The 25558-nt window shown below is 37.9% G+C and overlaps 1 protein-coding gene and 1 non-coding gene across 2 annotated transcripts; one reads left to right on the forward strand and one right to left on the reverse strand.

The window, feature by feature from the left end:
* Nucleotides 1-223: 223 nt before the first annotated feature.
* LOC121988098 lies at nucleotides 224-329 on the reverse strand. Its single transcript, XR_006113858.1, has one exon. It is a non-coding gene; the product is annotated as a small nucleolar RNA R71 (small nucleolar RNA).
* A 21825-nt stretch (nucleotides 330-22154) lies between these two features.
* LOC121987341 (UPF0047 protein YjbQ-like) lies at nucleotides 22155-23059 on the forward strand. Its single transcript, XM_042541186.1, has 4 exons — nucleotides 22155-22321; nucleotides 22553-22613; nucleotides 22713-22807; nucleotides 22908-23059. Exons 1-4 carry the CDS (start codon nucleotides 22247-22249, stop codon nucleotides 22947-22949), a joined length of 273 nt encoding a protein of 90 aa, XP_042397120.1. The 5' UTR covers nucleotides 22155-22246; the 3' UTR covers nucleotides 22950-23059.
* Nucleotides 23060-25558: the final 2499 nt, after the last annotated feature.

Genomic DNA, 25558 nt, shown 5'->3' on the forward strand with positions numbered 1-25558 from the left:
TCAGAAAGTCCTTATCTGCATCTTAAAACATTTTTAGAGATTTGTGATATGGTGAAATGTGAAGGAGTGTCAGCAGATGCAGTTCGATTGATGACATTTCCTTTTAGTATCAAGGATAAAGCAAGGACTTGGTTATATTCTCTCCATCCTCAAAGCATCACAAGTTGGGAACAATTGGAGAAGCAATTTCTGAATCATTTTTTCCCTCCAAGCAGAATAGTGTATATGAGGAATTGCATAACAAATTTTGCTCAGGCATACGAAGAATCATTATTTGAAGCATGGGATAGATTTAAGAGTCTTCAAAGATAGTGTCCTCATCATGGTTTTCAAAAATGGTTGATTTTGCACATATTCTATGGGGAAATTTCTTTCTCAGACAAGAGTTTATTAGATTCATCAGCTGGAGGTTCTTTTATGGACAAAAGTGTAGATGAAGCATATATGTTAATTGATCAAGTGACATTGAACCTCCATGAATGGTCGAACATAAGTTGGATGAAATCTCCCTCAAACATTCAAGAAGTGCAAGCCATAAATGCTATAGATCCTATCAAACAAATTGTAACTCAACCATCTATGAGTTTTGAAAATCACAAGTCACAGAATGGGGAGTTCAAACATTTACGGGCAAAGATTGAAAGTATTGTTTCAAATTGGTTTAAAGAAGATCCCCCTCCTTCGCAGACAAGATCAAGTGAAAAGTATGATGATGTTGGGTTGAGAATTGAAAAAAAATCATGAAGAACTTATGAAGAAGGACATGTTTAGAATTGAGGAGAAGAATAATAGAAGACCACATGAACTCTGCTCCATTATTCCAGGAGGTTCCCAAATGCCACAAGTACCTTTCCCTCAACGATTGATCATACCAACACTAGATAAGCAAGTTGAATCTCCTCCACAAGCTAAAAGGGAATATGGGAAATTAGAAGTACCTTTCCCAAGACCTTTACTAAGGGTTCCTTTTCCATAAAGGTTAGTGGGGGTCAATGAGAACTATGATTTTAAAAAATTCTGTGACACTGGTAAGGTTGAGTGCAGATTTTTGAATTAGTATAAAGATGAAGACTCTTCAGATGAGGATTGTGAAGATAAAGCAGTGGTAAATAAGTTTTTAGATCTACCTGCAAATTTTATAGGGTGTTGTAGTGATATTAAATTTTTAGATGATGAATGTGATGTGGTAGATCAATTTAAAACTGCAAGTGAAGTTATTGATCCTCCTATAGTTGATTCTCCTATTGAGGATATTGATGTGGGTTTGTTTTTTTGATGTTTGTGTTGATGATGTTGATATGGAACAATGTGTAGGGAGCTGTATTGTGGAAGCAGCATCTCATGAATCACCTCCTTTGTCCACACAATCCTTAGATGTTGTAAGAGTTGCAAGGATTGAGCATGTTGTGGACCAATGTGTAGGGACTCATGTAGATATGGTTGAGTCTCAAGAATCACCATCTTTTTTATCACCAACACCTGAGCCAGAGCTAGAACCATCATTTGATTCAGAGGAAGTCACATCCACATGTTTAGAAATATTAGGTATCTCTCAGCAAAGCAAGGTTAATATTTCTTGTGATCTTTTGAAAAATTTTATAGAGGTACCTATCATTAACTTTGTTTGATGTGATTCAGTTTTTATTTCTTATTCTGCTTATCTTAATATGGTTATGGCTCTATCTTATCTACTATGTTTGTGGGAGATTTGTATTTTCTTTGCATGTGCAGATTTCACTTGGGCTAATAATTGGAAGCACATACTGAACCGTCTTCGACCACCTGAAAGAACTTCAAAGAAGACGAAGATGGAGAGAGCAATACTTCATTTTGTAATTCCTATATTGAGAGCTCTCTCCATAATAAGAGCCCTTGGTAGGAGGGTGTTGAAATATCTTACCCCTCCAAGAACGAGATTTAGATGAATCTTATGAGGTGGTCGAGCTAATGACCTTAAACAAGCGCTTCTTGGGAGGCAACCCAAGTTCATTTTCCTTGTTTTCATTTGTCTTTAGTTCTTTCTACTTTCATTTCATTCTTTATAATAAACATGTATCATCTACTTAATTTTTGTTGTCAATCTTTTTTTATAGGACTCAAAGATTAGGAGTATAACTACATGATGGAGAAGTTAATAACATGGGCATTTGGCATGCATCATTTAGTAACTTCTCTTACTTTGTATCTCCTCCGCATTGTTTTTAGTTGTCATTGGGACAATGAAAAGTTTAAGTCTGGGGGGATGTATTAGATGCATTTGAATTGCTTTGTTTGTTTTTGTTTTTGCTTATGTCTTGCATTTTGTTTTGATTTTTTGTGGCATACATCTTGAGAACATCAAACTTCACTTATATGCTTTCTTATCTTTAAGTGAAAATATTAGCATGTTCATTATCTAGATTCATGATGTTTAAATGATGCTAGTAGTATACCTAGTGTACTTATTTTCTCTATCTTGAGTAGCATGAAATAAGCTAAGTATCATATGGAGAAAGGTTTTAGTTTTGGCTTGACCTTAAGGATCTTATCTTCACTACACCTATTCTTGATGCTTGGATTGTTGATATCATTGAAATAGTCATGATTCATCTTGTTTGTTTAGTACTTGGTTTCCATGGTGATTTCTCAAACTTCATTTTGGTTACTGGACGAGGCTCAAATCATGTAAGCTCATTTGGAAAAAAATCAAAATATCCCAGCATTTATGCTAAAAGTACATTTGTGAATAAGTGTTACACAATGCAAATACTTGTGAAAAAAAAAGAGTGTGAAAAACAGAAAAAAAAAAAAAGTGAATAAGGGATATAAAAACAGTTGTCGTGAGTGGAATCTAGCAAGTCACCCCTTTGAGACCGAGTTAAAATACTGGGGAAATGACTGCTTAGCTTCTCTTGAGATTGAGCAAGCCTTTGAGACCTTGGGTTGATTGAGAAAGATGAGCCAAGTGTGTGGCAAGTAAGTGTCTATCACTGATTACTTGTCTATCACTGGAAACATTAGGAATTCAAACTTGATGACGACTTGACTAAGACATAGATTGAAACTTGAAGAGTTTTTGAGTTACCTTGCACTATGCACATGAGACTTATGCTTGAGCCATGCTTAACTTGTTTCCATGATCATTCTTGTTAATCAAACTTTTTGATAGAGTTAGGAGAATGCATTAGGGATATGAGAGCATTGTAGAACATATGAATTTACATTGCAGCATTTTGCTTGATCAGGACAAGCAAAGGTTTAAGTCTGGGGGTGTGATGTGTGTAAATTATATACACTTTTATACATACTTTGACACGCATCTACTTGTACTTCATGCGCATAATCTGTTGGGTTTTTTGGGCCGCGAAAATCGCTTTTTCGCGTCGCGGAAACCCCGAAACCCCGCCACCGGATGCGTGTGAAGAATAAAACTTTCGAAAAACATTACGAGTACGAGTTTTATGCTAGTTCTAAACTAGATTTACAAGGAGAAAACCTTTTACCCTTGATGTGTGCCCTTCGCGAGTCCCGCTTGTCCAAGGAGATGTCGGATCTCAAGTTGTCAAGGTAGACAACTCTCTATGCGTATCCACACGAACTAATTAGGTGGAGAAGAACAAACAATAGGTGTGCTAGCACCTAGATGGTTCGGCCAAGGAGAAGAGGGAGAGGAGAAGGAGAGCTTGAGGAAGAAGATGATGTGAATGAGCCTTGAATGAAAAATGAATTCCATTCACAATCAAAAGTGGTCGGCCACAATGGGAAGTGTAACCCCCATTCACAATTAATGTAGCCATTAAAGGAGAGTTGTAACCTCCATGAGGTGGCACACACATGTGCTAGCCTTGATGATGTGGCACATCATCATTGGCCACTTGATGCCAAGTCACAAATGATGTGGCATAAAGTCAAGTCAAACTTGACTCTTCCTCTTCCTCTCAAGTCAAGTCAAACTTGACTTAATCTCTCTCATGGTTGATCTAATCCAACCATTTAATTCAAGCCAATTTAATATAATGAATCTAATTCATATAATTAAATTGATTCAATGAGTCATAATCTAAATTAGACTCATTGAACACATGAATCAACATGAGTCCAACTCAATTAGCCCAAATAGGATTACTCTTAATCCAATTTGATTCATCACATGAATCTAATCCTCTTGGTTCATCATATGAACCTAATCTCCATCTAATTGTCCTTAGTGTGTGACCCTATAGGTTCTTATAACATTGGCAATGCCCCTAAACTCATTTAGGAACATAAGTAATGAGCGGTATCTAGCAACACATCATTACTACCCAAGTTACAAGAATGTTGAGATCCAACATCACCTTGTGACTACTAATTGTGACTCCTCACAAAATATGACAAGTGTCCTTCTATCCTAGACATCTAGATTGATCAATGTGAGGCATAGACCATGTCATCCTCTGACCAATCTAAATCTTGATCTCCAAGTAGACTCACTAAATCAAATGAGCTCAATATCTCATATTGACTCATTTGGGCATGGCCATGCACTTCGTGGTCTCACTCTATCAAGAATATCGATGTCACTCCCGTCATATAGGAGGGATAGATCCCATCTACATCACTCACATCCCTCCGCAGAATTTGTTACATACCAGTAATCGCCTTTATAGTCCACCCAGTTACGGATGACGTTTGACGAAACCAAAGTACATAACTCCTTATGTAGGGATCCATGGTGACTTCAGGTCTAAGGACTAGTAGTCATACTAATAGCCACATGAGAAAGTATATGACACTCATATAACGATCCATGATACTTTCTCATGGCGGGTCATTCAGTATACATTCTCCAATGCATACCCATGTGTCAACTTGATATCTCTATATCCATGACTTGTGAGATCAAGTCATCGAGTTGACCTACATGCTAGTCTTATTGCATTAACATTGTCCCTGAATGTTAAGACTCGACTAGGAATGATTAAGAGTAGTGTTCCCTATATCATCTCACTATCGGTTCAACTAACCGATTCATATAGGTGAGAACCTTCTACTCAAGGACGCTATTATACTTAGTTTATTTGGCACCAATACAAGTATAATAACCAAAAATAAATGATTGGCTCTAGGGCTCTAACTAACAATCTCCCACTAGCACTAGTGCCAATCAGTGTAGGCTCTAAGCCCCAATGACCTAGTGTGACCATCTTGCTTCCTCTGTGCCAAAGCCTTGGTCAAGGGATCTACGATGTTAGCCTCTGTAGGTACTCTACAAATCTTCACATCTCCTCTCTCGATAATCTCTCGAATGAGATGGAAGCGCCATAGTATGTGTTTGGTCCGCTAGTGTGAGTGAGGTTTCATCGCCTGTGCTATAGCTCCATTGTTGTCACAATAGAGCTCAATAGGGTCAGTGATACTGGGAACCACCCCAAGTTCAGTGATGAACTTGCGGATCCAAACTGCCTCCTTTGCTGCCTCTGATGCAGCAATGTACTCGGTCTATGTCGTAGAATCAGCTACTGTGTCCTGCTTTGAACTCTTCCAGCTCACAGCACCACCATTTATGCTAAATACGAACCCTGACTGCGATCGATAATCATCATGATCGGTCTGGAAGCTGGCATCACTATAACCCTTTACAGCTAGCTCATCATTGCCTCCATATATCAAGAAATATTCTTTAGTCCTTCTTAAGTCCTTAAGAATATTTTTGACCGCTATCCAGTGACTTTCACCTGGATCTGACTGGTATCTGCTCGTCATGCTCAAAGCATATGAGACATCAGGTCAAGTACATTGCATGGTCTACATGATAGATCCTATGGCTGAGGCATAAGGGATCTGATCCATGCGGTCTCTCTCCTCTCTAGAAGAGGGACCTTGAGTCTTCGAAAGACTCACGCTATGTGACATCGGCAGAAATCCCTTCTTGGAGTTCTGCATGGCAAACCGAAGGAGTACCTTGTCAATATATGTACTCTGACTTAGGCCAAACAATCTCTTAGATCTATCTATATAGATCTGTATCGCTAGGATGCGGGATGCCTCACCTAAGTCCTTCATTGAGAAGCAACTCCCTAGCCAGGTCTTGACAGACTGAAGCAAAGGGATGTCCTTCCCAATGAGTAGTATGTCATCCACATACAATATGAGGAAGACAACTATATCCCCTACAGCCTTCTTATAGATACAAGGCTCATCTTCGTTCTTGATGAAACCAAACTGTTTGATTACATCATCGAATCGAAGATTCCAGCTCCAAGAAGCTTGCTTTAGTCCATAAATGGATCTATGCAGCTTGCATACTCTACTAATATGCTGTGGATCTACAAAACCATCAAGTTGTGTCATGTACACATCCTCGAGCAGGTTTCCATTCAGAAACACAGTTTTGACATCCATCTGCCATATCTCATAGTCATGGTATGCTGCAATAGCAAACATGATCCGAATGGACTTAAACATCGCTATTGGAGAAAAGGTTTCATCATAGTCAATACCATGAATCTGCTTGAAACCTTTAGCTACCAAGCGACCCTTATAGATAAGTCCATCCATGTCAGTCTTTCTCTTAAAGACCCACTTACACCCAATGGGTTTTACCCCTTCAGGTGGATCAACCAAAGTCCATACTTGGTTGGTGTACATGGATTCCATCTCAGATCTCATGGCCTCTAGTCATTTCTCGGAATGTGGTCTCATCACAGCTTCCTAATAGGTGGTAGGCTCATCCTCTATGAGCACAACGTCATCATGGTCAGACAAGAGAAATGAGTATCTCTCAGGCTGACGACGTACCCTATCAGACCTGCGAAGAGGTATGTCTACTTGAACTAGTTGTTGATCCTCAACTCCTTGTGGAACAACATCATCCACAACACTTTGTGGTTCCAGTTCAATTTCCATCGAGGCTTCAGTGCTATTGTTCGCATCTTGAACTTCTTCAAGATCGAACGTGCTCCCACTAGTCTTTCTAGAAACAAAGTCCCTTTCTAGAAAGACCCCAGTCTTTGCCACAACTACCTTGTGCTGACTGGGAATGTAGAAGTAATATCCCTTAGTTTCCTTGGGATATCCAATAAAGTAGCACTTGTCGGATTTGGGTCCTAATTTGTATGAGACTTGACGTCGTACGTAAGCCTCACAACCCCAAATCCTCATAAAAGACACCTGGGCATCTCTCCCAGTCCATATCCTATATGGTGTCTTTATCACGACCTTGGATGGAACTCAGTTGAGTATAAAAGCTGTCATATCTAGAGCATAGCCCCAAAGGAATGACGGAAGATCTGTGTGACTCATCATAGATCGTACCATATCTAATAGGGTACGATTCCTCCATTCGGATACACCATTCCACTGTGGTGTTCCAGGAGGAGTGAGTTGGGATATAATCCCACACTCAGCTAGATAGTCACGAAACTCATGGCTAAGGTATTCTCCACCTCGATCTGATTGAAGTATCTTAATACTCTTGCCAAGCTGGTTCTGTACTTCATTCTTGAATTCTTTGAACTTTTCAAAAGATTCAGATTTATGTGTCATCAAGTACACATAACCATATCTACTGAAGTCATCAGTAAATCTGATGAAGTACCTATAACCGCCTCTAGCAGCGACATTGAAGGGGCCACATACATCACTATGTATAAGTCCTAACAAATCAGTCGCTCTTTCGCTGTGCCCACTAAAGGGAGTCTTGGTCATCTTGCCTAGTAGGCATGACTCGCACGTTTCATAAGATTCAAAATCAAATAAGTCCAGCAAACCATCCTTATGGAGTTGTGATAAGCGCTTGTCATTTATATGACCTAAGCGACAGTGCCAGAGATAGGTTTGTTTCAGGTCATTTGACTTGAACCTCTTGGTATTTATGTTATAGATAGGGCTTTCAAGGTCTAGAATGTAGAGTCCGTTCATCAAAGGTGCACTACAATAGAACATATCTTTTAAATAAACAGAACAACATTTGTCCTTTATTATAAAAGAGAACCATTTCTTGTCCAAATAAGAAACTGATATAATGTTCTTAGTTAAGGCAGGCACATAACAACATTCATCTAATTCTAGTACAAGCCCAGAGGTAGAGATAGATAGTAAGTTCCTACAGCAACAGCAGCAACCCGTGCTCCATTGCCTACTCGTAGGTCTATCTAGCCCTTCGTCAATGCTCTGCTATTTCTCAGTGCTTGTACATTAGTACAAATGTGAGAAGCACATCCGGTATCTAATACCCACGATGAAGAAATAGAGAGGTTGACTTCTATAACATTTATACCTGAAGTAGAAATCTTATTTCTCTTCTTCTTAAGATCTTCCAGGTATCCTATGCAGTTCCTCTTCCAGTGCCTTGCTTGTCCTTGATACAGTTGACGAAGATGTTCAACCATATCATAAGCGCCCATTAACTCGTGTTGCTTCTGAAGCTCAGGGTTCATGGCCGCGAGCATAAGACAGGTCACATCTAATGCATCATCTTGATGCTTCTTGTAAGCACCTCGGTTAGCTCGCGTGGCAGTGGCAGGAGGAGCCTCCAGAATGGACTGCTCCAGAACGTACAGTTTACGTTCTTGTGTGAGAACTATTCTCAGATTCCCATACCAGTCCAGGAAATTAGCTCCGTTGAGCTTGTTCTTCTTAAGGACAGAACGCAGGGAGAAAGAGTTCGTATTCGACGTCATGGTAATCTACAACAAAAATTAAAGCAGAAAGTAAATATCATATTTCTTTTATCATTTAATTAGGCCTTTAACTAAATAATGCTCCCACTGAATTATATAATTTTTGTAGAATCAAGTGAGTGATGTGGTCAAACCACACTTACTAGATTCTAACCAACTGGCTATAATTCGTGTGGGACAAGATCCACATCATACTACGCCTTGAGTTAGCTTTGGCTAAATTGCCCAAGACTTAGTATGATCGGTAGGTAACGATTTACCAATTACATCTCTATGCAACTCTTGTTTATAGGATCATTATCCGCAGTTATATTAAAACTTGAGTTAGCTTTCACAAATACGCCCAAGAATTAATATAAATGTGATTTATGTCCTATCTTTCCAACCGTTGGAAGAATGCCTATAGTTGTACTCGATCCAACTGAGTTAACTAGGAATACTCAATCTAATTGAGTTTGTACTTGCCCATGCGTTGATAAGCGGGACCAAGATTGTCCCTCCGTACCCTACCAAGATAATATGTGTTGCTCTGCTTTGGCAGATTCAACAACACATGTGATCGAGGTAGTGATAGGTATCACGGCACGGTAGGCATTAGAGTTAATGCAATTGAGATCTAATCTAATCGAGAGGGTGCATCTTGTACACGATTTAGATCTAATCTAATCGTTAGACACTAATTAATTACTAATCATGCATCACATTCACACAAGCAATTAATTAAATTAATTTGTGATTAGTCATGGCCCTACTACGATCTTCTCAAGCCAATGAGAAGATCGGATGGTCAACCTAGGGTCAACATCTTCTCAAGCTCCTCCCTTTGACCACCTTGTGTTGCTCGCGCCCTCCTCGTAACTCCGTCTCAAGTGGACCTTCCACGGCTCCAATTTTGTACATTACAATTTTGAAACTCGAGTTACATTCGAGTCTAAACAATTTACAACAAGAATAAATGGAGAAAGGCACGACGCGCAGGTCGCGTATCAAATATACAGCACACACAATACAAATGACGGCACGCAGGCCGTAATATGAATTACAACACAAATCCAATCAGATTGGGTCTTTTTGGGCCATGACTATCACAAATTATACATAATTCTAAATTATGTAATTTTCATAATTTTCTATAATTTTAATACTAATTTTTACAATTTTTACGAGTAAAATTTTCCGGCGGTCCCGTTTAGCGGTTTTCGGGCGTAATCGCGGAACGAATCCCCTTGCGGGGCCAGGGGCAGCACCCCTACCCGCGATCTAACCATCGCGAGGGTTCCTTAGCGATCCTACAGTGCCTTAGCCCGCTTTCCCAAAATGTTTTGGGGTGAAACCTTGCCATTTCGAAAAAATCTTCTCGGTAGTTGAAGCATACAAGTGTCGAAACACTTGTGCTTCGCTTCTACGAGAAAATTACCCATAAAAACCATAAAATACTTAAAATTACAGAATGTTACAGAATCTATATTTTTCATAAAAATACAAACTAAACTCGTACAAGTCTTCGCACGTGGCTCTGATACCACTGTTCGATTTTTCGGGCCGCGAAAACTGCTTTTTCGGGTAGCGAAAACCCCGAAACCCCACCACCGGATCCGTGCGAAAAATAAAACTTTTGAAAAACATTACGAGTACGAGTTTTATGCTAGTTCTAAACTAGATTTACAAGGAGAAAACCTTTTACCCTTGATGCGTGCCCTTCGCAAGTCCCGCTTGTCCAAGGAGATGTCGGATCTCAAGTTGTCAAGGTAGACAACTCTCTATGCGTATCCACACGAACTAATTAGGTGGAGAAGACCAAACAATAGGTGTGCTAGCACCTAGATGGTTCGGCCAAGGAGAAGAGGGAGAGGAGAAGGAGAGCTTGAGGAAGAAGATGATGTGAATGAGCCTTGAATGAAAAAAGAATTCCATTCACAATCAAAAGTGGTCGGCCACAATGGGAAGTGTAACCCCCATTCACAATTAATGTAGCCATTAAAGGAGAGTTGTAACCTCCATGAGGTGGCACACACATGTGATAGCCTTGATGATGTGGCACATCATCATTGGCCACTTGATGCCAAGTCACAAATGATGTGGCATAAAGTCAAGTCAAACTTGACTCTTCCTCTCAAGTCAAGTCAAACTTGACTTAATCTCTCTCATGGTTGATCTAATCCAACCATTTAATTCAAGCCAATTTAATATAATGAATCTAATTCATATAATTAAATTAATTCAATGAGTCATAATCTAAATTAGACTCATTGAACACATGAATCAACATGAGTCCAACTCAATTAGCCCAATTAGGATTACTCTTAATCCAATTTGATTCATCACATGAATCTAATCCTCTTGGTTCATCATATGAACCTAATCTCCATCTAATTATCCTTAGTGTGTGACCCTATAGGTTCTTGTAACATTGGCAATGCCCCTAAACTCATTTAGGAACATAAGTAATGAGCGGTATCTAGAAACACATCATTACTATCCAAGTTACAAGAATGTTGAGATCCAACATCACCTTGTGACTACTAATTGTGACTCCTCACAAAATATGACAAGTGTCCTTCTATCCTAGACATCTAGATTGATCAATGTGAGGCATAGACCGTGTCATCCTCTGACCAATCTAAATCTTGATCTCCAAGTAGACTCACTAAATCAAATGAGCTCAATATCTCATATTGACTCATTTGGGCATGGCCATGGACTTCGTGGTCTCACTCTATCAAGAATATCGATGTCACTCCCATCATATAGGAGGGATAGATCCCATCTACATCACTCACATCCCTCCGCAGAATTTGTTACATACCCAGTAATCGCCTTTATAGTCCACCCAGTTACGGGTGACGTTTGACGAAACCAAAGTACATAACTCCTTATGTAGGGATCCATGGTGACTTCAGGTCTAAGGACTAGTAGTCATACTAATAGCCACATGAGAAAGTATATGACACTCATATAACGATCCATGATACTTTCTCATGGCGGGTCATTCAGTATACATTCTCCAATGCATACCCATGTGTCAACTTGATATCTCTATATCCATGACTTGTGAGATCAAGTCATCGAATTGACCTACATGCTAGTCTTATTGCATTAACATTGTCCCTGAATGTTAATACTCGACTAGGAATGATTAAGAGTAGTGTTCCCTATATCATCTCACTATCGGTTCAACTAACCGATTGATATAGGTGAGAACCTTCTACTCAAGGACGCTATTATACTTAGTTTATTTGGCACCAATACAAGTAAGTATAATAACCAAAAATAAATGCCTTTATTTATATAAGAATATGATACAACAAGTCCATAATACAATCATGAAATGATTGGCTCTAGGGCTCTAACTAACATAATCTATGTTTATTGCACCCTATTTTCATTATAATGTCATACTTCCATTATATTTTGTTTGGAGATCTACTCTTTGCTTGTTTTGATTGATAGGACATGATTTGGAGCAAAAATGGAGTTTAAATGAAGTCGAGAGCTTCTAGAGTGACACGGGCATGCAAAACTAAGTTTTCTTCATGTTCTGGCTGTGTGGCACCCACACGGTCATGTCAAGGACGTGTGGGGGGCGTGTAAAGGCCGTGTGAACCTCACACGGCCGTGCGAAGGCCATGTGGAACTTTCAGCACTGCAGACCAAAAGTAAAATGGTTATAACTTTGTGCTCGGTTAAAGTTATGAGCCGTTCTAGATATAAATGTAGATAACTTCAAGATATACAACTCTTATGAAGACTTCAACCAGATAAAACCACGTCTTGAAGGTATAAAATGTGTTTCTATGTGACACGGCCTTAGCACAGGGCCGTGTGGATTCCCTACACTACACACCAAGAGTAAAATAGGCATAACTTTTTTTCCCCGTTGGATTTTTGGGTTGTTCTTTTGACCAGTTTGTAGATAACTTCAGGATCTACAACTTTGATGAAGACATCAACTAGAGAAAATCCCATCTTGATGGAGTAAAAGACGTTGCAATAATACATAGCTATGTAGGGCCAATCAAGGGGTGTGTGAGCCACATGGCCATGTCATGCAAGGGGGTGTGAGCTCCACACGGCCGTGTGAGCCACATGGCCCATGGCCGTGTGAGCCACATGGGTCATGGCCGTGTGAGCCACACGGCCGTGTAATGTTTCCAGAGGAGAAGAATGACATGGCCGTGTGAATCCACACGGCCGTGCAAGGATGACAGAGGCAGAGCATGACATGGCCATGTGCACCACACGACCATGTAAGGATGGCAGAGAAGGGAATGACTTTGGTCGTGTGAACCTCACACGGCTGTGCCTCGCGGCCGTGTGGCGCCCAAACCTCACCTCTATATAAGGGTTTCTTCCTCATTTAGAAAGGGATCTTCTCCCTTTTTTTTGTTGGGGGCCATTCAAGATTTGGGCGTTCCTCTACCTTCTTGGAAGGATTTTCGGCGATCAAGGGTGGATCTTCAACGCTTCGACTCTGGGAGGATTGGATCCGAAGACGGTTCTTCATCGTAAATAAGTTTTTCTTCCCTTTCTTTCTTGGATTTGGGGATCAAGATGTTTGTCTTTTCCTATTCTTTGGGATTCTTTCCTTGTTCCATGGATTAGATCTCTTGTTCTATGATGGAGGGAGTATTTGTAATAGAGATTTGATGTAAACTCTTAGGGTGCGTTTGGTTCAAGTTATCATGTATAACCTTGGTTATGTGATTACCTGGTAATCACATAACCAAGGTTATAGGAAATAAAACATAACCAAATGTTGTTTGGTTCAACTTAGGTAATGCAACAAAAACTTGTTTGTTTGAAGGTTTTAATGAATATCCTACTTTAATATTTTACCGTATTACCCTCAGTTACAAAACCAACTATACATAATATTATTATTATTATTTATTTATTTATTAATATTTTTTTTATTTTTCTTTTTCCTGTATATTTTTTTACTTTTTTATGTGTTTTTTTATTTTTTAATGTTTTTATATTTTTATATTATTTATATTTATATTTTTTTTTATTTTTTTACATTTTTTAAATTTTAATTTTTATTTATTTATTTTATTTTTATTTTTAAATTTTTTTAATTTTTTAAAATTTTTAAAATTTTAAATTTTTAAAATTTTTAAAAAATTTTAAATTTTTAAATTTTTTAACATTTTTAAAATTTTTATTTTATTTATTTTAAAAAAAAAAAATTTTAAACATTTTTTTATTTTTTTACATTTTTTAATATTTTTTTACATTTTTTCTCTTTTTTTCATGTTTTTTCTTATCGGAGGGTATTTTTGGTAAAAAAAATTCGTTAACCTCGGAATTAACAAAAACCTTAGTTTTCTGAGGTTTTCCGATTCCGGACTGCATGACCCTTTTGCTGACGTGTCGGGCATGGAACATTACTTGGGAATCATCGAATACCTAAACCAAACAAGGTTTTTGTTGATAACCTTGGATGGATAACCAAGGTTATCAAGAATAACCCCAAACCAAACGCACCCTTATGGATTTGTCAAAATTCCTATTTCTATGATTTTGCCCTGTTTTATATCTATTTCTTGTGTGGATTGTTGTGATTAGGGCTTAATTACCATGCTTGATTGAATGTTTGAATATCTTGTGGATCTTGTATGAATTGCTTCTCATTTGATTTTCCGAGAGGCGTTCGTGACAGGAACATGCCCGTGTAAGGACGTTTGAGAGGTAATCTTGAGAGAGAAATTAGGTATTTCAAGAGGATAGGATAGATTGGATGTATTAATGTTTATATCTTAATAAGGTTGAGAAGTAGTGGATTTCTATGTTGATTTTCCGAGGGGCGCACGTGACAGACAAGCCCGTGTAAGAATAATATAGGGTTCATTCCTAATTGATCATATTTAGATATATTTCAGTCCTACACCGATTGTCTATTGCAAGAGGGAACCGGCAACCTTCTATAAATAACAGACAATTGAGGAATACAATTTGGTAGATCATTATATTAAATAACATTACAAAGAAACCAAAACTCCTAGAAGATACCTTTATCATTGCCCTTATTCTTGTCTCTTATTCTTTTATTTCTTTGTTTACATTTCATAGTCATACTTAGCTTCTTGAAAACCAATTGATTAGTTGTTTAACTAATTCGTATTGAGACATCTTTAGTGCTTATTCCAATCCCTGTGGATACGATATCTTTTATTATTTTTTACGACATTTCCATACACTTGCGGAGATCAACAATGGTCTATATAAAACATGGAGATCAATGTATACAGTCTCAGTAGGGAATAAAGAACATGGTCATATACGACATAAATACTGCCCATAACCATAACTGACATAATAAATGCACATACCCAATCTAGAACCAACACATACGGTATAGTGATCAATAAATTCACTAGAGATCAGCAACAGATCTGCTCGTAATACCTTAGCAACATAACTAACAAGATATATATATATATATATGATAAATAAACATGTATCAAGCATGACAACCATATGCAACAATCATATATCAAGCATGTGCAACAATCCCAAACAAATGCAGATATATCTCCAAAAGATGCAATGCACATCATATGCATATCCATGCATGCATCATGGTCACTCCTGACCACCTCTCGTAAAACCACAACCCCTGTATGGTTGAGAGGTTGGATCAGTGATAACTATACTACCCTCCAACTACCACTATATAGTGGTAGAGGCAGATAGTTCGCTAAGTAGTTATCTAACTATATAGCATCAGGGTATGTGACCACTCACATCTCTAGCCCTTGACTATTGTACCATCCAGACCCGCTACTCTCGAGTGATCAACGCAGATAGAGTGTAACACTTAGTGGCCAAGTGAGTACGATAGGACTAGCTCCACTCCTAGCTACCACTCTCCCACAGTGGTCGAATGGACAACTATAAATGACTAACAACTCTCTCAACCATAAGAGAGACTTTGGTTGTCAGCATATGGGCATGATGAAAATAATCATGATACAGGCATAGTCATCATCAATGCAACAACATAATCAGCATAAATACCTCCAGTACATGATCCATCAAACATATATATCTATAGATATGAGTAGATCCAACAGGTGCCTACTAAATAACAAATACAATAAGTAGTAATACCAAACACATACACATCATACACGTATTCACCCTACAATATAGGTATAATCAACATGATATCTCTAATAGTCTTACTAGACATATATGCACACAACCACATAGGTATAATCGACATAGTTCCTCAAATAGTACACATCAGATATATACACACAATGCAGATACAGTCAATATGGTTCCGCCAATAGTAAACACCGGACGAGTGTACACACACAATATGCAAATGAATAGTCAACAAGGTGACTCCTATAATTTATACCCAACATGTGTACGCTCAACAATATATGTATAATTAACATGTTAACACAGTCAATAAGAAATCCCCTACCGTACATACTCTACATGTATATACACAATAGAGTAAAGATATCCAAAAGCCAAGACTGTATATGAAATAATTAGATTATCTCTAAGATCAAGCAGATAAGTCTCAAACAGGATATCAAATGAATAGATTTAAGATAAAGCAACCTAAGTCATCAATTAAAAATAACCATGCACTAAGTTCAATAAACTAAAGTGACCAAGGAAGAAATACCCGCCTTAATATGTCAATCATGATAAATAATCCCACGTCGAGACACTCGTCTTAAATCAATGTCCTGCAAATCACATGATATATAGTTTAGCTAATCACATATACAACAATTAGCTAAACCCAAAATCCAATCCTAATTTGATTAGGTAACTATGTTTAATTCCACCTAATGATCCTAATCCAGTTAAATAATAAGTCCAACCTTAATCCACAGATCAACTCCTTAATTCTCACCAATCAATCACTAATCAAATTCCATCATAAATCCTTCTATATCCACTAATCACTAATTATCCAAACAACAACAGATTACAAAATCTCCAACATAATATGATACAAATCCATATCCACCCATCCATCACACAAATGTAAGTAAAACTCCAAACATAGCTTACCTTAATCCGGTTGCTCCCCTGCTATCTCACGACTGAAGATCTTGCTGTCGGAAATGGTGGCCCAAGGTATCGATCACACATATACAGGGATGGTCGGAGTTGTGGATCTCCCATGCACAGAGATTACCAGAGCTAGGTGAAGGTGATGCCCTCTAAATTAAATAACCCTAAATCAATGTTGATCATAGATCAATCACTCAAATCACGTACTAGGGTTAGTTGATTACCTCCAAGGTGACAATAAGGCAGCTGCTGCCGAAACCAATGGTTGAAGCTAAGGCACGGGATGAAGGAGATCGGCGACGAAAGACACAATTTGTTGTGATATACACCGACGATAGGAAAGGAGATTAAAAACATAATAAAAATATGAAGGGTGAATAGGAGGCAGCGATGGACCTCCCCTGATCAAAGATCTGGCGAAGAGGAAGAGGCGATGGGTCGGGCATTGGCAGCTCCTACCCGGTCAACGACTATGGCACTGCCAAAGCGGCACTGATCGATATGCATGGGGAGGAAGAGGCGATGGACCTCCCTGAAGCAAGATCCGGTGAAGACGAAGAGACGATGGACCTCTCTAATGCATGATCTGCAGCTCTTCCCGACTCCACGAGCAAGGGGAAAGGATTGCCCTAATCCCTTCGTCAATTCTCCTTCTCCCGATGACGGCGAGATCGGGGATGTAGAGGAGAAGAACTCGAGGGAAATGGGAAGAGTTCGGGCGGCCTGGTAGCCATGAGGGCTTGATGGTGGTGAGGCACACTGGAGGAGAAGACTACTGCCAGCGGTGAGCTCGTGAGCGATCAGGGCGGTGGCAGCATCGCGTGTGTGCAAGGAAATGATCAGAATCGGGGGAAGAAGAAGACAAAACGGGATTAGGGAAATGAATTAAAACATAGGTATAAATATATAACCTTAGGTTAATTAATTCCATCAGCTCCCACTTAGTAGATATTCTAAATAGACTTTTCATAATCCAATAGATTCATCCCCTTCAAACGCATCATATGATCTCTGTTTAAATCCAAAAAAAATCCAATGTGGTTAATTCTCCAATGTCACTTATTATTTAATTTTCCGTATCTTACATCGTGAGACATTGTTAGGGTAGGGAACATCTGCAAGGAAGAGGCCGAAAGGTAACAAATCTCTTAACCTAAGCTTTGTTGACCTATGTTGGCTCTAGTTAGAAGTTGGAATTTAGTTGTGATATGTTGATTTGAATAAAACTTGGATTAATCAGTAGGTTAAGGATAGACTTATTATCCAATTGATCATGTTGATGAATTTAGTATGTTTTAATCATAAAAAATTGCTATGATTTAATGGATTAACTCATAAGAAGATTAGATGTGAAATAATTATGGAATTGTTAGGGTTAATTGAGGATTAAACGTAATCTAATGAAGAGGATGGGATAATTAGGGTCAAAATTGGTAGAACTCTAATTTAAGCAGTGAATGGGATTAGAGGGACCTAAACCTTAATTAGGCGGTTAAGCAATGATCATGTTTCGATTGGGAATATCCTAATTAATTTAGGGAACACTACAAGAATTTTTGCATTCAACAACACCCAATAGACAACGCTTTTTAATAAAAACGTTGTCGTTCTTTGTTTTACAACGCTTTTAGTGAAAAGCGTTGTCTATGGTATTTACTTTTTACTAAAGACAACGGTTTTTAATGAAGTGTTGTCTTTAGTGTTGTTGTTTATGGCCAAAGACAACATTTTTTTAAAAAACGTTTTTTAAAGTGTTGTGTATGTTTCCCCTAAACTCACTTAAAATAAATTCGCAGCCCTCGCTTTGCTAAACTCTAAACCCTCAACGCGCGCGCGCCTTCTCCTCACCACTCCTCTCCACGAGTTCTCCTCTCCACGAGTGCCTTCTCCTCTCCTTCTCCTCTCCACGAGCGCCTTCTCCTCTCCACTCCTCTCCACGAGCGCCTTCTCCTCTCCACGAGCGCCTTCTCCTCTCCTTGCCGCGTGATCTCCTCTGAACCCTAATCTCGACCCAAACTCCTCACGCAAAACTCCTCACGCCGGCCCAACTCCTCCAAGTCGAGAGAGATGGGATCAGTTATGGTGTAGTAAAGGGATCGCACGGGGGGACGAGCGTGGTCTACCTTTTTGTGCTGGCCCCATTTTCGATTTTGTAACCTATCTATCATAAATAATTTTGTACCGTGCAGGCCTTCCTGCTAGGGTTTTGCACAGGGCAGAGACTTCCATCCCAATTCGTAAACTAAGCCAAGGTAAACCTCTCAACCATTTCCTTCTCTTCAACACCCTTCTTGCTGATCTGGTTGGTCAATTTTTGACAGAAAGTAATGTTAGAAAGCAGTAGTTACTTACCTCTGTTCGTTGTTATATTAGGTCGGCAAAGGGTCCTGCTTTCATTGTAGAGAGAATAGAGCTGCTGGATCTTGGAGTTGACCAGAGTTTTAATGTTCCAACGATCTCATCTGGTTGGCTAGCTGGTTCTGGTTGGGGGTAACATCTAACAAGTGTTGTTCTCATCGTTGCCTTTCATTTCATTTTTCCTTTGTTGGAATTAACAACAAAAGAACGAACTTTCTTTCTTTCTTTCTTTTTTCCAATAATGAAGTTTTATCTTGTTGTTAAAATCTTATCAATTTAGTTTGCAGATTACAATTTTTGCATGCGATTTTCTACATGGGCAAATATAATGCTTTAGTGTATAATTACATATCGGATTTAATTAGACTTCCAAAATTATGTCCTGCTTAAAAATGATCTGTTTTTCAGCATAATCTTTGTGATTTCTTGCGCATTTGAACCTAACTTAGGATTATATTTAATGCTTCATATATACCTTTATTCTTGGTTGGTACTAGGAATTTTTACTATTCAATTTTACATTTTGTTATTCTTTTAAGCAATAAAATTTACTCTTTTAGCTAGTGGCACAAACATTTAAAGCATGCACATGCTCAATAAGCATCAATCTAGCCACACAACCTGTCATACTCCATGCCTATCCTTTCTCTATATTGTAATATTCCCCTCATTCAGGGTCAGGGGCATAGGTATACTCATTAATCAAGCTCAGTTAATAAGCTTGCTTCTAACATGATAAAATAAGGAGCTAATTTAAACCAGAGTGTGATCCCCTTAAGCTAATTTGTAGTGCCTTCTTTCCTCCTGTAAGTATTTTTAAAATATATTTCCTCTAAGAACCCTCTAATTGATTCACATTAAATTATTTCACATTTGTTATTTGATTTTTCTTTGTTGTAGGGGACTGAATTATGTGATGATAATGACATCAATAGAGCTATTATGTGGAAGAAAGGACGCGCCAACAAAGGAGGAGAGTTTGAAGGTGAAGATTTGGTGAACACAGTACACAAGATTGTAAGTAAATTTTCATGTTCTTCTGATAATGACTTCAATATATCTTCTAGTTTTCGAGAGTAAAGTTGCATGCATGCATACCCTTTGCGTGAGGAAGCCAAGGCAAGCAGTGCAATGAGGAGTTTAACAGCCATTCCTTGCATAGCTTGAATTCTCAGTACTAGAGCATGTATTGAGGAAGTAAATGGTGAATGAATGCATTGAGAGCTTAGAGGTGACGGGTTTATATAGAACAGATGTGGATTTACTAGGTATCTAGGTTTGAAATGTTCTTACTTGGAGAAGAGATCAAGTCGAAAAGTCTATTACATGCAGTGGTTTCCTTTTGCTGCAATCAATTAATGGTGAATGCATTGAGAACTTAGAGGTGATAGCTAGAGTTTCTATAGAACAGATGCAGATAAATCAACCAGGTTTGAAACGTTCTTGGCAGTAAGCAATTTGTAAGCTTCAGTAACCCAAGGGCCAGTAAAGTTGTTCCCCAGACCACTGCTCTGAAGCTTCTATTATGTTTTCCCACTTGATTGGTGACAAATAAAGCTCCTTGTCTCCTTGAGCATTCTCTTTGTGCTGTTTTAGTTTGAATTAAAGCATAAGATTCATGAATCGGAACTTGAGAGGTTGGGAACAACTTTACTTTTGATTATTCTTTCCTGCAACTCCAGACAATTAGCTTCAATTATGTGGTGGTCCAGACAATTCAGTGATCTTAATATTTGGTAATATTTGGTCTTTGATGCTCACGACAGAGTTCCAACGCTGCATGATTACCTTGTTCAAGCAGATTGCTCGCTGCCTCAGTAGCTCGCATTTTCAGGTTTGTTTCATCATTGATATTCCTTCTTTTTAGTGTTCTATATTAAAAGGAAATACTAACTGTCGATGAGATTGTTATCCTCTTGCTTGAACATGAACCAAAGTATATAAATTTGACCTTTTGATCTGAAAGTATAAAAAAAAGTTAATTGGATACTAGTTTTTTATTTTTTTTTTGCAGTTGCATTTGTTGTATTTTCATATGTTTCTCAGTGAACTTCTAAACAATTCTTTTTTCATTAATTTATTAAGGCTTATTATAAGTTTCAGTTTGATGGTGCAAATTGTTTTCTTTTGTAATCCATCTGTTTCTTCTTTGGTTTAGGAAAGTTGAAGTGAATCCCTTGATTTGGAGGAGCTGTCAGGATTAGTACCATGGATTGGCTTGGGCAATCTCAATATTTGCGTCAAACTGTCTTCTGGCCTTCCCTATCATCTGCAGTATCTGAGGTATACTATGCACATTTACCGTGAATTTTCCTTATTGAGCTTGGGCTAGTGACGGTTACGAATGTATTTTATTTCAAGAACCGTATAAGCAAGTGTTCGTGCATCTAGTTTTATAACAATGCACTTCGTATCTTTGATCTAAAAAGCTTCTGAAACAAGTCATCTTCTCCAAGCATGCCCTGGTCAACATGCTAGTCACCTACTGGAGTCATTTCCTCGATGGCACGGATGAATACCTGAAATCCATCCTCTACTCCACCATTCTTTGCCACTCCTCAAGCCGAAACAACTGCAAAGGTAGAGTCAACATCAAGTATTACATTGTGCCTGGCTACAAGAAGACCGGGGCCGCAAAATCCAATAAAGACAGGTCAAACATCAAGTAGCATTTTGTAACTTATTCCTCTTAGGTTATATGCTTGGTTAATATATATGCTTAGAACTTGTAAAGACAGGTCAAACATTAATATGCTTGGTTAATATATCCATCTACAACACTCCCGCTTTTTCCTCTAAATATGATTTTCATTTAGCACAGAACTAATGCCAATTTTTTTATTTTGATGCAGTGTTTAAAGAGCTTGAGTAGAAGTTGGCCCTAAAGAAAACTTGTCAGTTACGATATAAACACACTTACGGTATGAATTACATGTATATATAACATTGACATATTATTTAGTACGAGATTTACATGTATGAAAGTTTTCATACAAAATTTCTTGATTGCCTACAACCCAGGTGTGCTGATGACAAGTTGAAGAAGATGGCTCTAAGAGTGATAGCTGAAAGCCTTTCAGAAGAAGAGATTGCTGGACTTAAAGAAGCAATTCCATGCGATCCCCCGTTTGAGATCCCAGAAGGGCCCTCGTACACTTGTCGTGGCCGCCGCCGGCATTTCTAGTGCTGTCTCTGAGGCCATGGCCGCCAAGTGGGCACAGAAGACCGTCGTCGTCCCTGCTCAGAGGCGCGGATGCCATCTCATCACCCCCAAGGTTCAATCGCCCCCAAATCTGTCTCTTTTTCTTCCGATCATTTCTTGATTTTATCTCCCTTATTAATCAGTAAAAAGCAATTTTTTTCCTGTTGTGTTTGGAAAATGATCCACTGGTCAATCGATAGATGCGTTTGGTTGTACTTGATCTCTTATATTTCTTACTGATGGACGCTCGATGTATAGGAAAATGTGATGAAACATAACTCGTATGCTTCTGGTGTTGTGCCAGATTGTTGAAGAGATACAACAAGATTTGTCGGGCTTCAAATGCGGCCTTGCTCATCTTTTCCGTGAGTTTTCGTTGACTGCGATTACAATTTTATTAAAAACAAATTGTCCGTTGCATTTTGCTGCTGTTCTTCTGATCAGAAGGTTAAATACTTGTTCAGTGCAGCATACAAGTGCTTCTCTCACCATAAATGAGAATTATGACTCTGATGTTCAGAGCGACACTGAAACATTTCTGAATCGGATTGTGCCAGAGGTGATATTCATAGATCCCTTTAGTGATTACTGCAAAATATAGAATTGGATTTTTTTTTTTGACGATTTACTTATGATTCATCCTTTGCTTATTGTGTTAGGGTCGATCTGCACCGTGGAAGCACACATTGGAAGGTGAGTAAACGTGAAAATTGCAGCCTCCCAATTTCATTAACACCCAATACTGAAATAGCCTTCTTTCATCTCTGGCAATTGCCAGAAAAATCAGTATCAGCTGATAAAGCAGTTACGATTTATTGAACTGCTGTGCTGATCTTGGCATTAAATATTGTAGAAGAGCTTATGATTGCCATTCCCTATGTATAATTCTTCTAATCAAGCGACCATCCTTCTCGAATAATAGCAGCAAGACTATTAATCATGCTTTATCTTTCTGTTTCAATAAGACAGGAATGGTTCTTCTCTTCTTTAAGGAAAGCACACAATTGATTTCTCTCCATTTTGAGGAAGCATAGAAACTTGTTCTATTATGTAGCACTTCACACTATTAGCTTGTAACTTTTGATCATTTTGTTTCAATGTGATGTATAGGTTGCTCTCTACTGGATATGGATCCTTTAAGATTAAGTCCAGCAATCTTAAAGAAGAGTCAATGATGAGGTTTTGTAAAACTTGTGTGTTTGAAAAATTATTGTCATGAAGTTAAGGATAACTTGTATGATACAAAATTAATTAGTGGATCAATATGTATACATTTTGTTTGTATAATATAAAGTTTTATTTATTTGTTAAATAGTCTTATTATAAAAATGATTGTGGTTGTGGATATTCAATTATATGTAAATTTTGAGTATTTTTTATAATTTTTGCTATTTAATTAAGAAAAACACTATTTTTTATAAATTTAAAAAGACAACGTTTTTAGGTAATAAAAGACAACGCTTAAAAAACAATGTCTTTGAGACCAACCACAACGCTTTTAAAGCGTTGTCTTTGATATGTGCATTTTTACAACAACATCTATAACAACGCTTTTTAAGAACGAAAAGACAACGCTTAAAAAGCGTTGTCTTTGTGACCAACCACAACGCTTTTAAAGCGTTGTCTTTGATATGACTTTCTACAACACCATCTACAACATCACTTTTTAAGTACATACGACAACGCCAAAAAAGCGTTGTTGTTTAGCTTTTTTCTTGTAGTGGAATGTGATTTGTGTTATGTTTGAGAGGTGTCTTAAGAAAATCACCTTATGATTTATACTATTCATTTTGATTAAAAAAAATCACTATTTGAGTGCACATTGTTTGTGTTTGAATGGTCTTGAACTCACTTACTAATGTCCGCAATACGATTCATAGCATGAGAGAATTTGTGATTGAATCACAATCAGTGAGCGTCTCTATATATGTATTTATAAAAGTATTCGAGTATTCTTTAGTCAATTAATTAATGTATCTGGACATCATCAATTCTGTGAGAATAGTACGGATTATACTCCTTGGTATGACCAAGCAGCTGTTACTCACTAACTAGAGATATTGGAATGTCGAAAGTAAAACGTGAACGCTAGTTATAGTAATTAGTTCATTGGAGTGACCTGCTGTAAGACTTCATATGATTCTCTACATATATGAATATGTCTATGAAATTCTTACTACAACTTGAGTGTAAGTTTCCTTAGACTTGATGTATTCAAGTTAGCTTGGTCATGGAGACTTATACTTTGATATCTTAAGAAAAGCATCTCCTCATATATGTGGATCCGAGATGATTAGATATAACTCAAAGTACCCGAAGGTGTTTGAATAGCCCACAGAGGATTCAGATTCATCACTCCCTACAGGGAAACGTACATCCTATAGCCACTTGTCAGCGTTATTACTCAAAGCCTTTGCAAAGCATCACATGTTAAGAGTATGAAACTCTTAGACACATGATTGGAGTAATTTGAATCCATGGGATAAGTAAATATTACTTAGGCTTGGTGTGACGTAGTCATCCTAGTGGAGGCAGACACATAGACCATGTCCTGAACCAAGTGGGTCACACACACTATGAGTATCTGAAAGATGTAAAACAAGTTTGAAAATTTGATTCTCAAATCAAGAGATAAGATGTTTAGTTGAATCAAACAAAAGACAAATATGGAAAAATATTTATCGAAATGAAAGTACAGATGAACCATGACTATTGTAGAAGATATGGCTTTATAATGGTGTGATAATAAACCAAAAGTAATTTGGTTAGTTATAAAATAATTTAGTTTAATAATAAACCAAATATGTTTAGTTTAATTATGAATCAAGATGGTTTGGTTTTGAAGTAAACTTATTCTTAATGGTAATAGATCAGTTTGGTTTTGCTTATTGAGTTGAGGAGATGACTTGCTCCCCAAGTCATATAGAGGTTTATAAATATTTCTATATGAGGAAAAACATATTAATGTAAGTTCATTGGTTTAGGTTTTTGGAAAACCCTAGCCACTCTCTCTCTCCTCTCCCTCTCCTTGCCGTCGGCCACCAAGAAGCCAAGGGAGATTTATTTTCCAAAACTTCTCCGCTTCTACATCTCCTCTTGGATCGCATCGCCTCCACGCTTTGCTAGTACCAATCAGAGGCGAACCTTGTTGCTCACTGGAGTTGTTTTGAAGATCTAGGTGTGGATATGAATAGATGCGATCTTCGTGAATATCACTAAAGTTGATGCTCTTTCCCTTCATATCATCCGTAAGGTACGCTTAAAATAATTATTATTCTTTTATTTTATAAAATTTTAATTTATACTTATG

This window comes from Zingiber officinale, chromosome 5B (assembly GCF_018446385.1).
Source record: "Zingiber officinale cultivar Zhangliang chromosome 5B, Zo_v1.1, whole genome shotgun sequence".
Classification (NCBI taxonomy): Eukaryota; Viridiplantae; Streptophyta; class Magnoliopsida; order Zingiberales; family Zingiberaceae; genus Zingiber; species Zingiber officinale.

Bases quoted from the DNA above. Each gene is read 5' to 3' on its own strand.
- LOC121987341 (XM_042541186.1), top strand. From the start codon at position 22,247: ATGGCCGCCAAGTGGGCACAGAAGACCGTCGTCGTCCCTGCTCAGAGG. The intron at 22,322-22,552 runs GTTCAATCGCCC...GTGTTGTGCCAG, and splicing joins GCCATCTCATCACCCCCAAG to ATTGTTGAAGAGATACAACA. The intron at 22,808-22,907 runs GTGATATTCATA...TTATTGTGTTAG, and splicing joins TGAATCGGATTGTGCCAGAG to GGTCGATCTGCACCGTGGAA.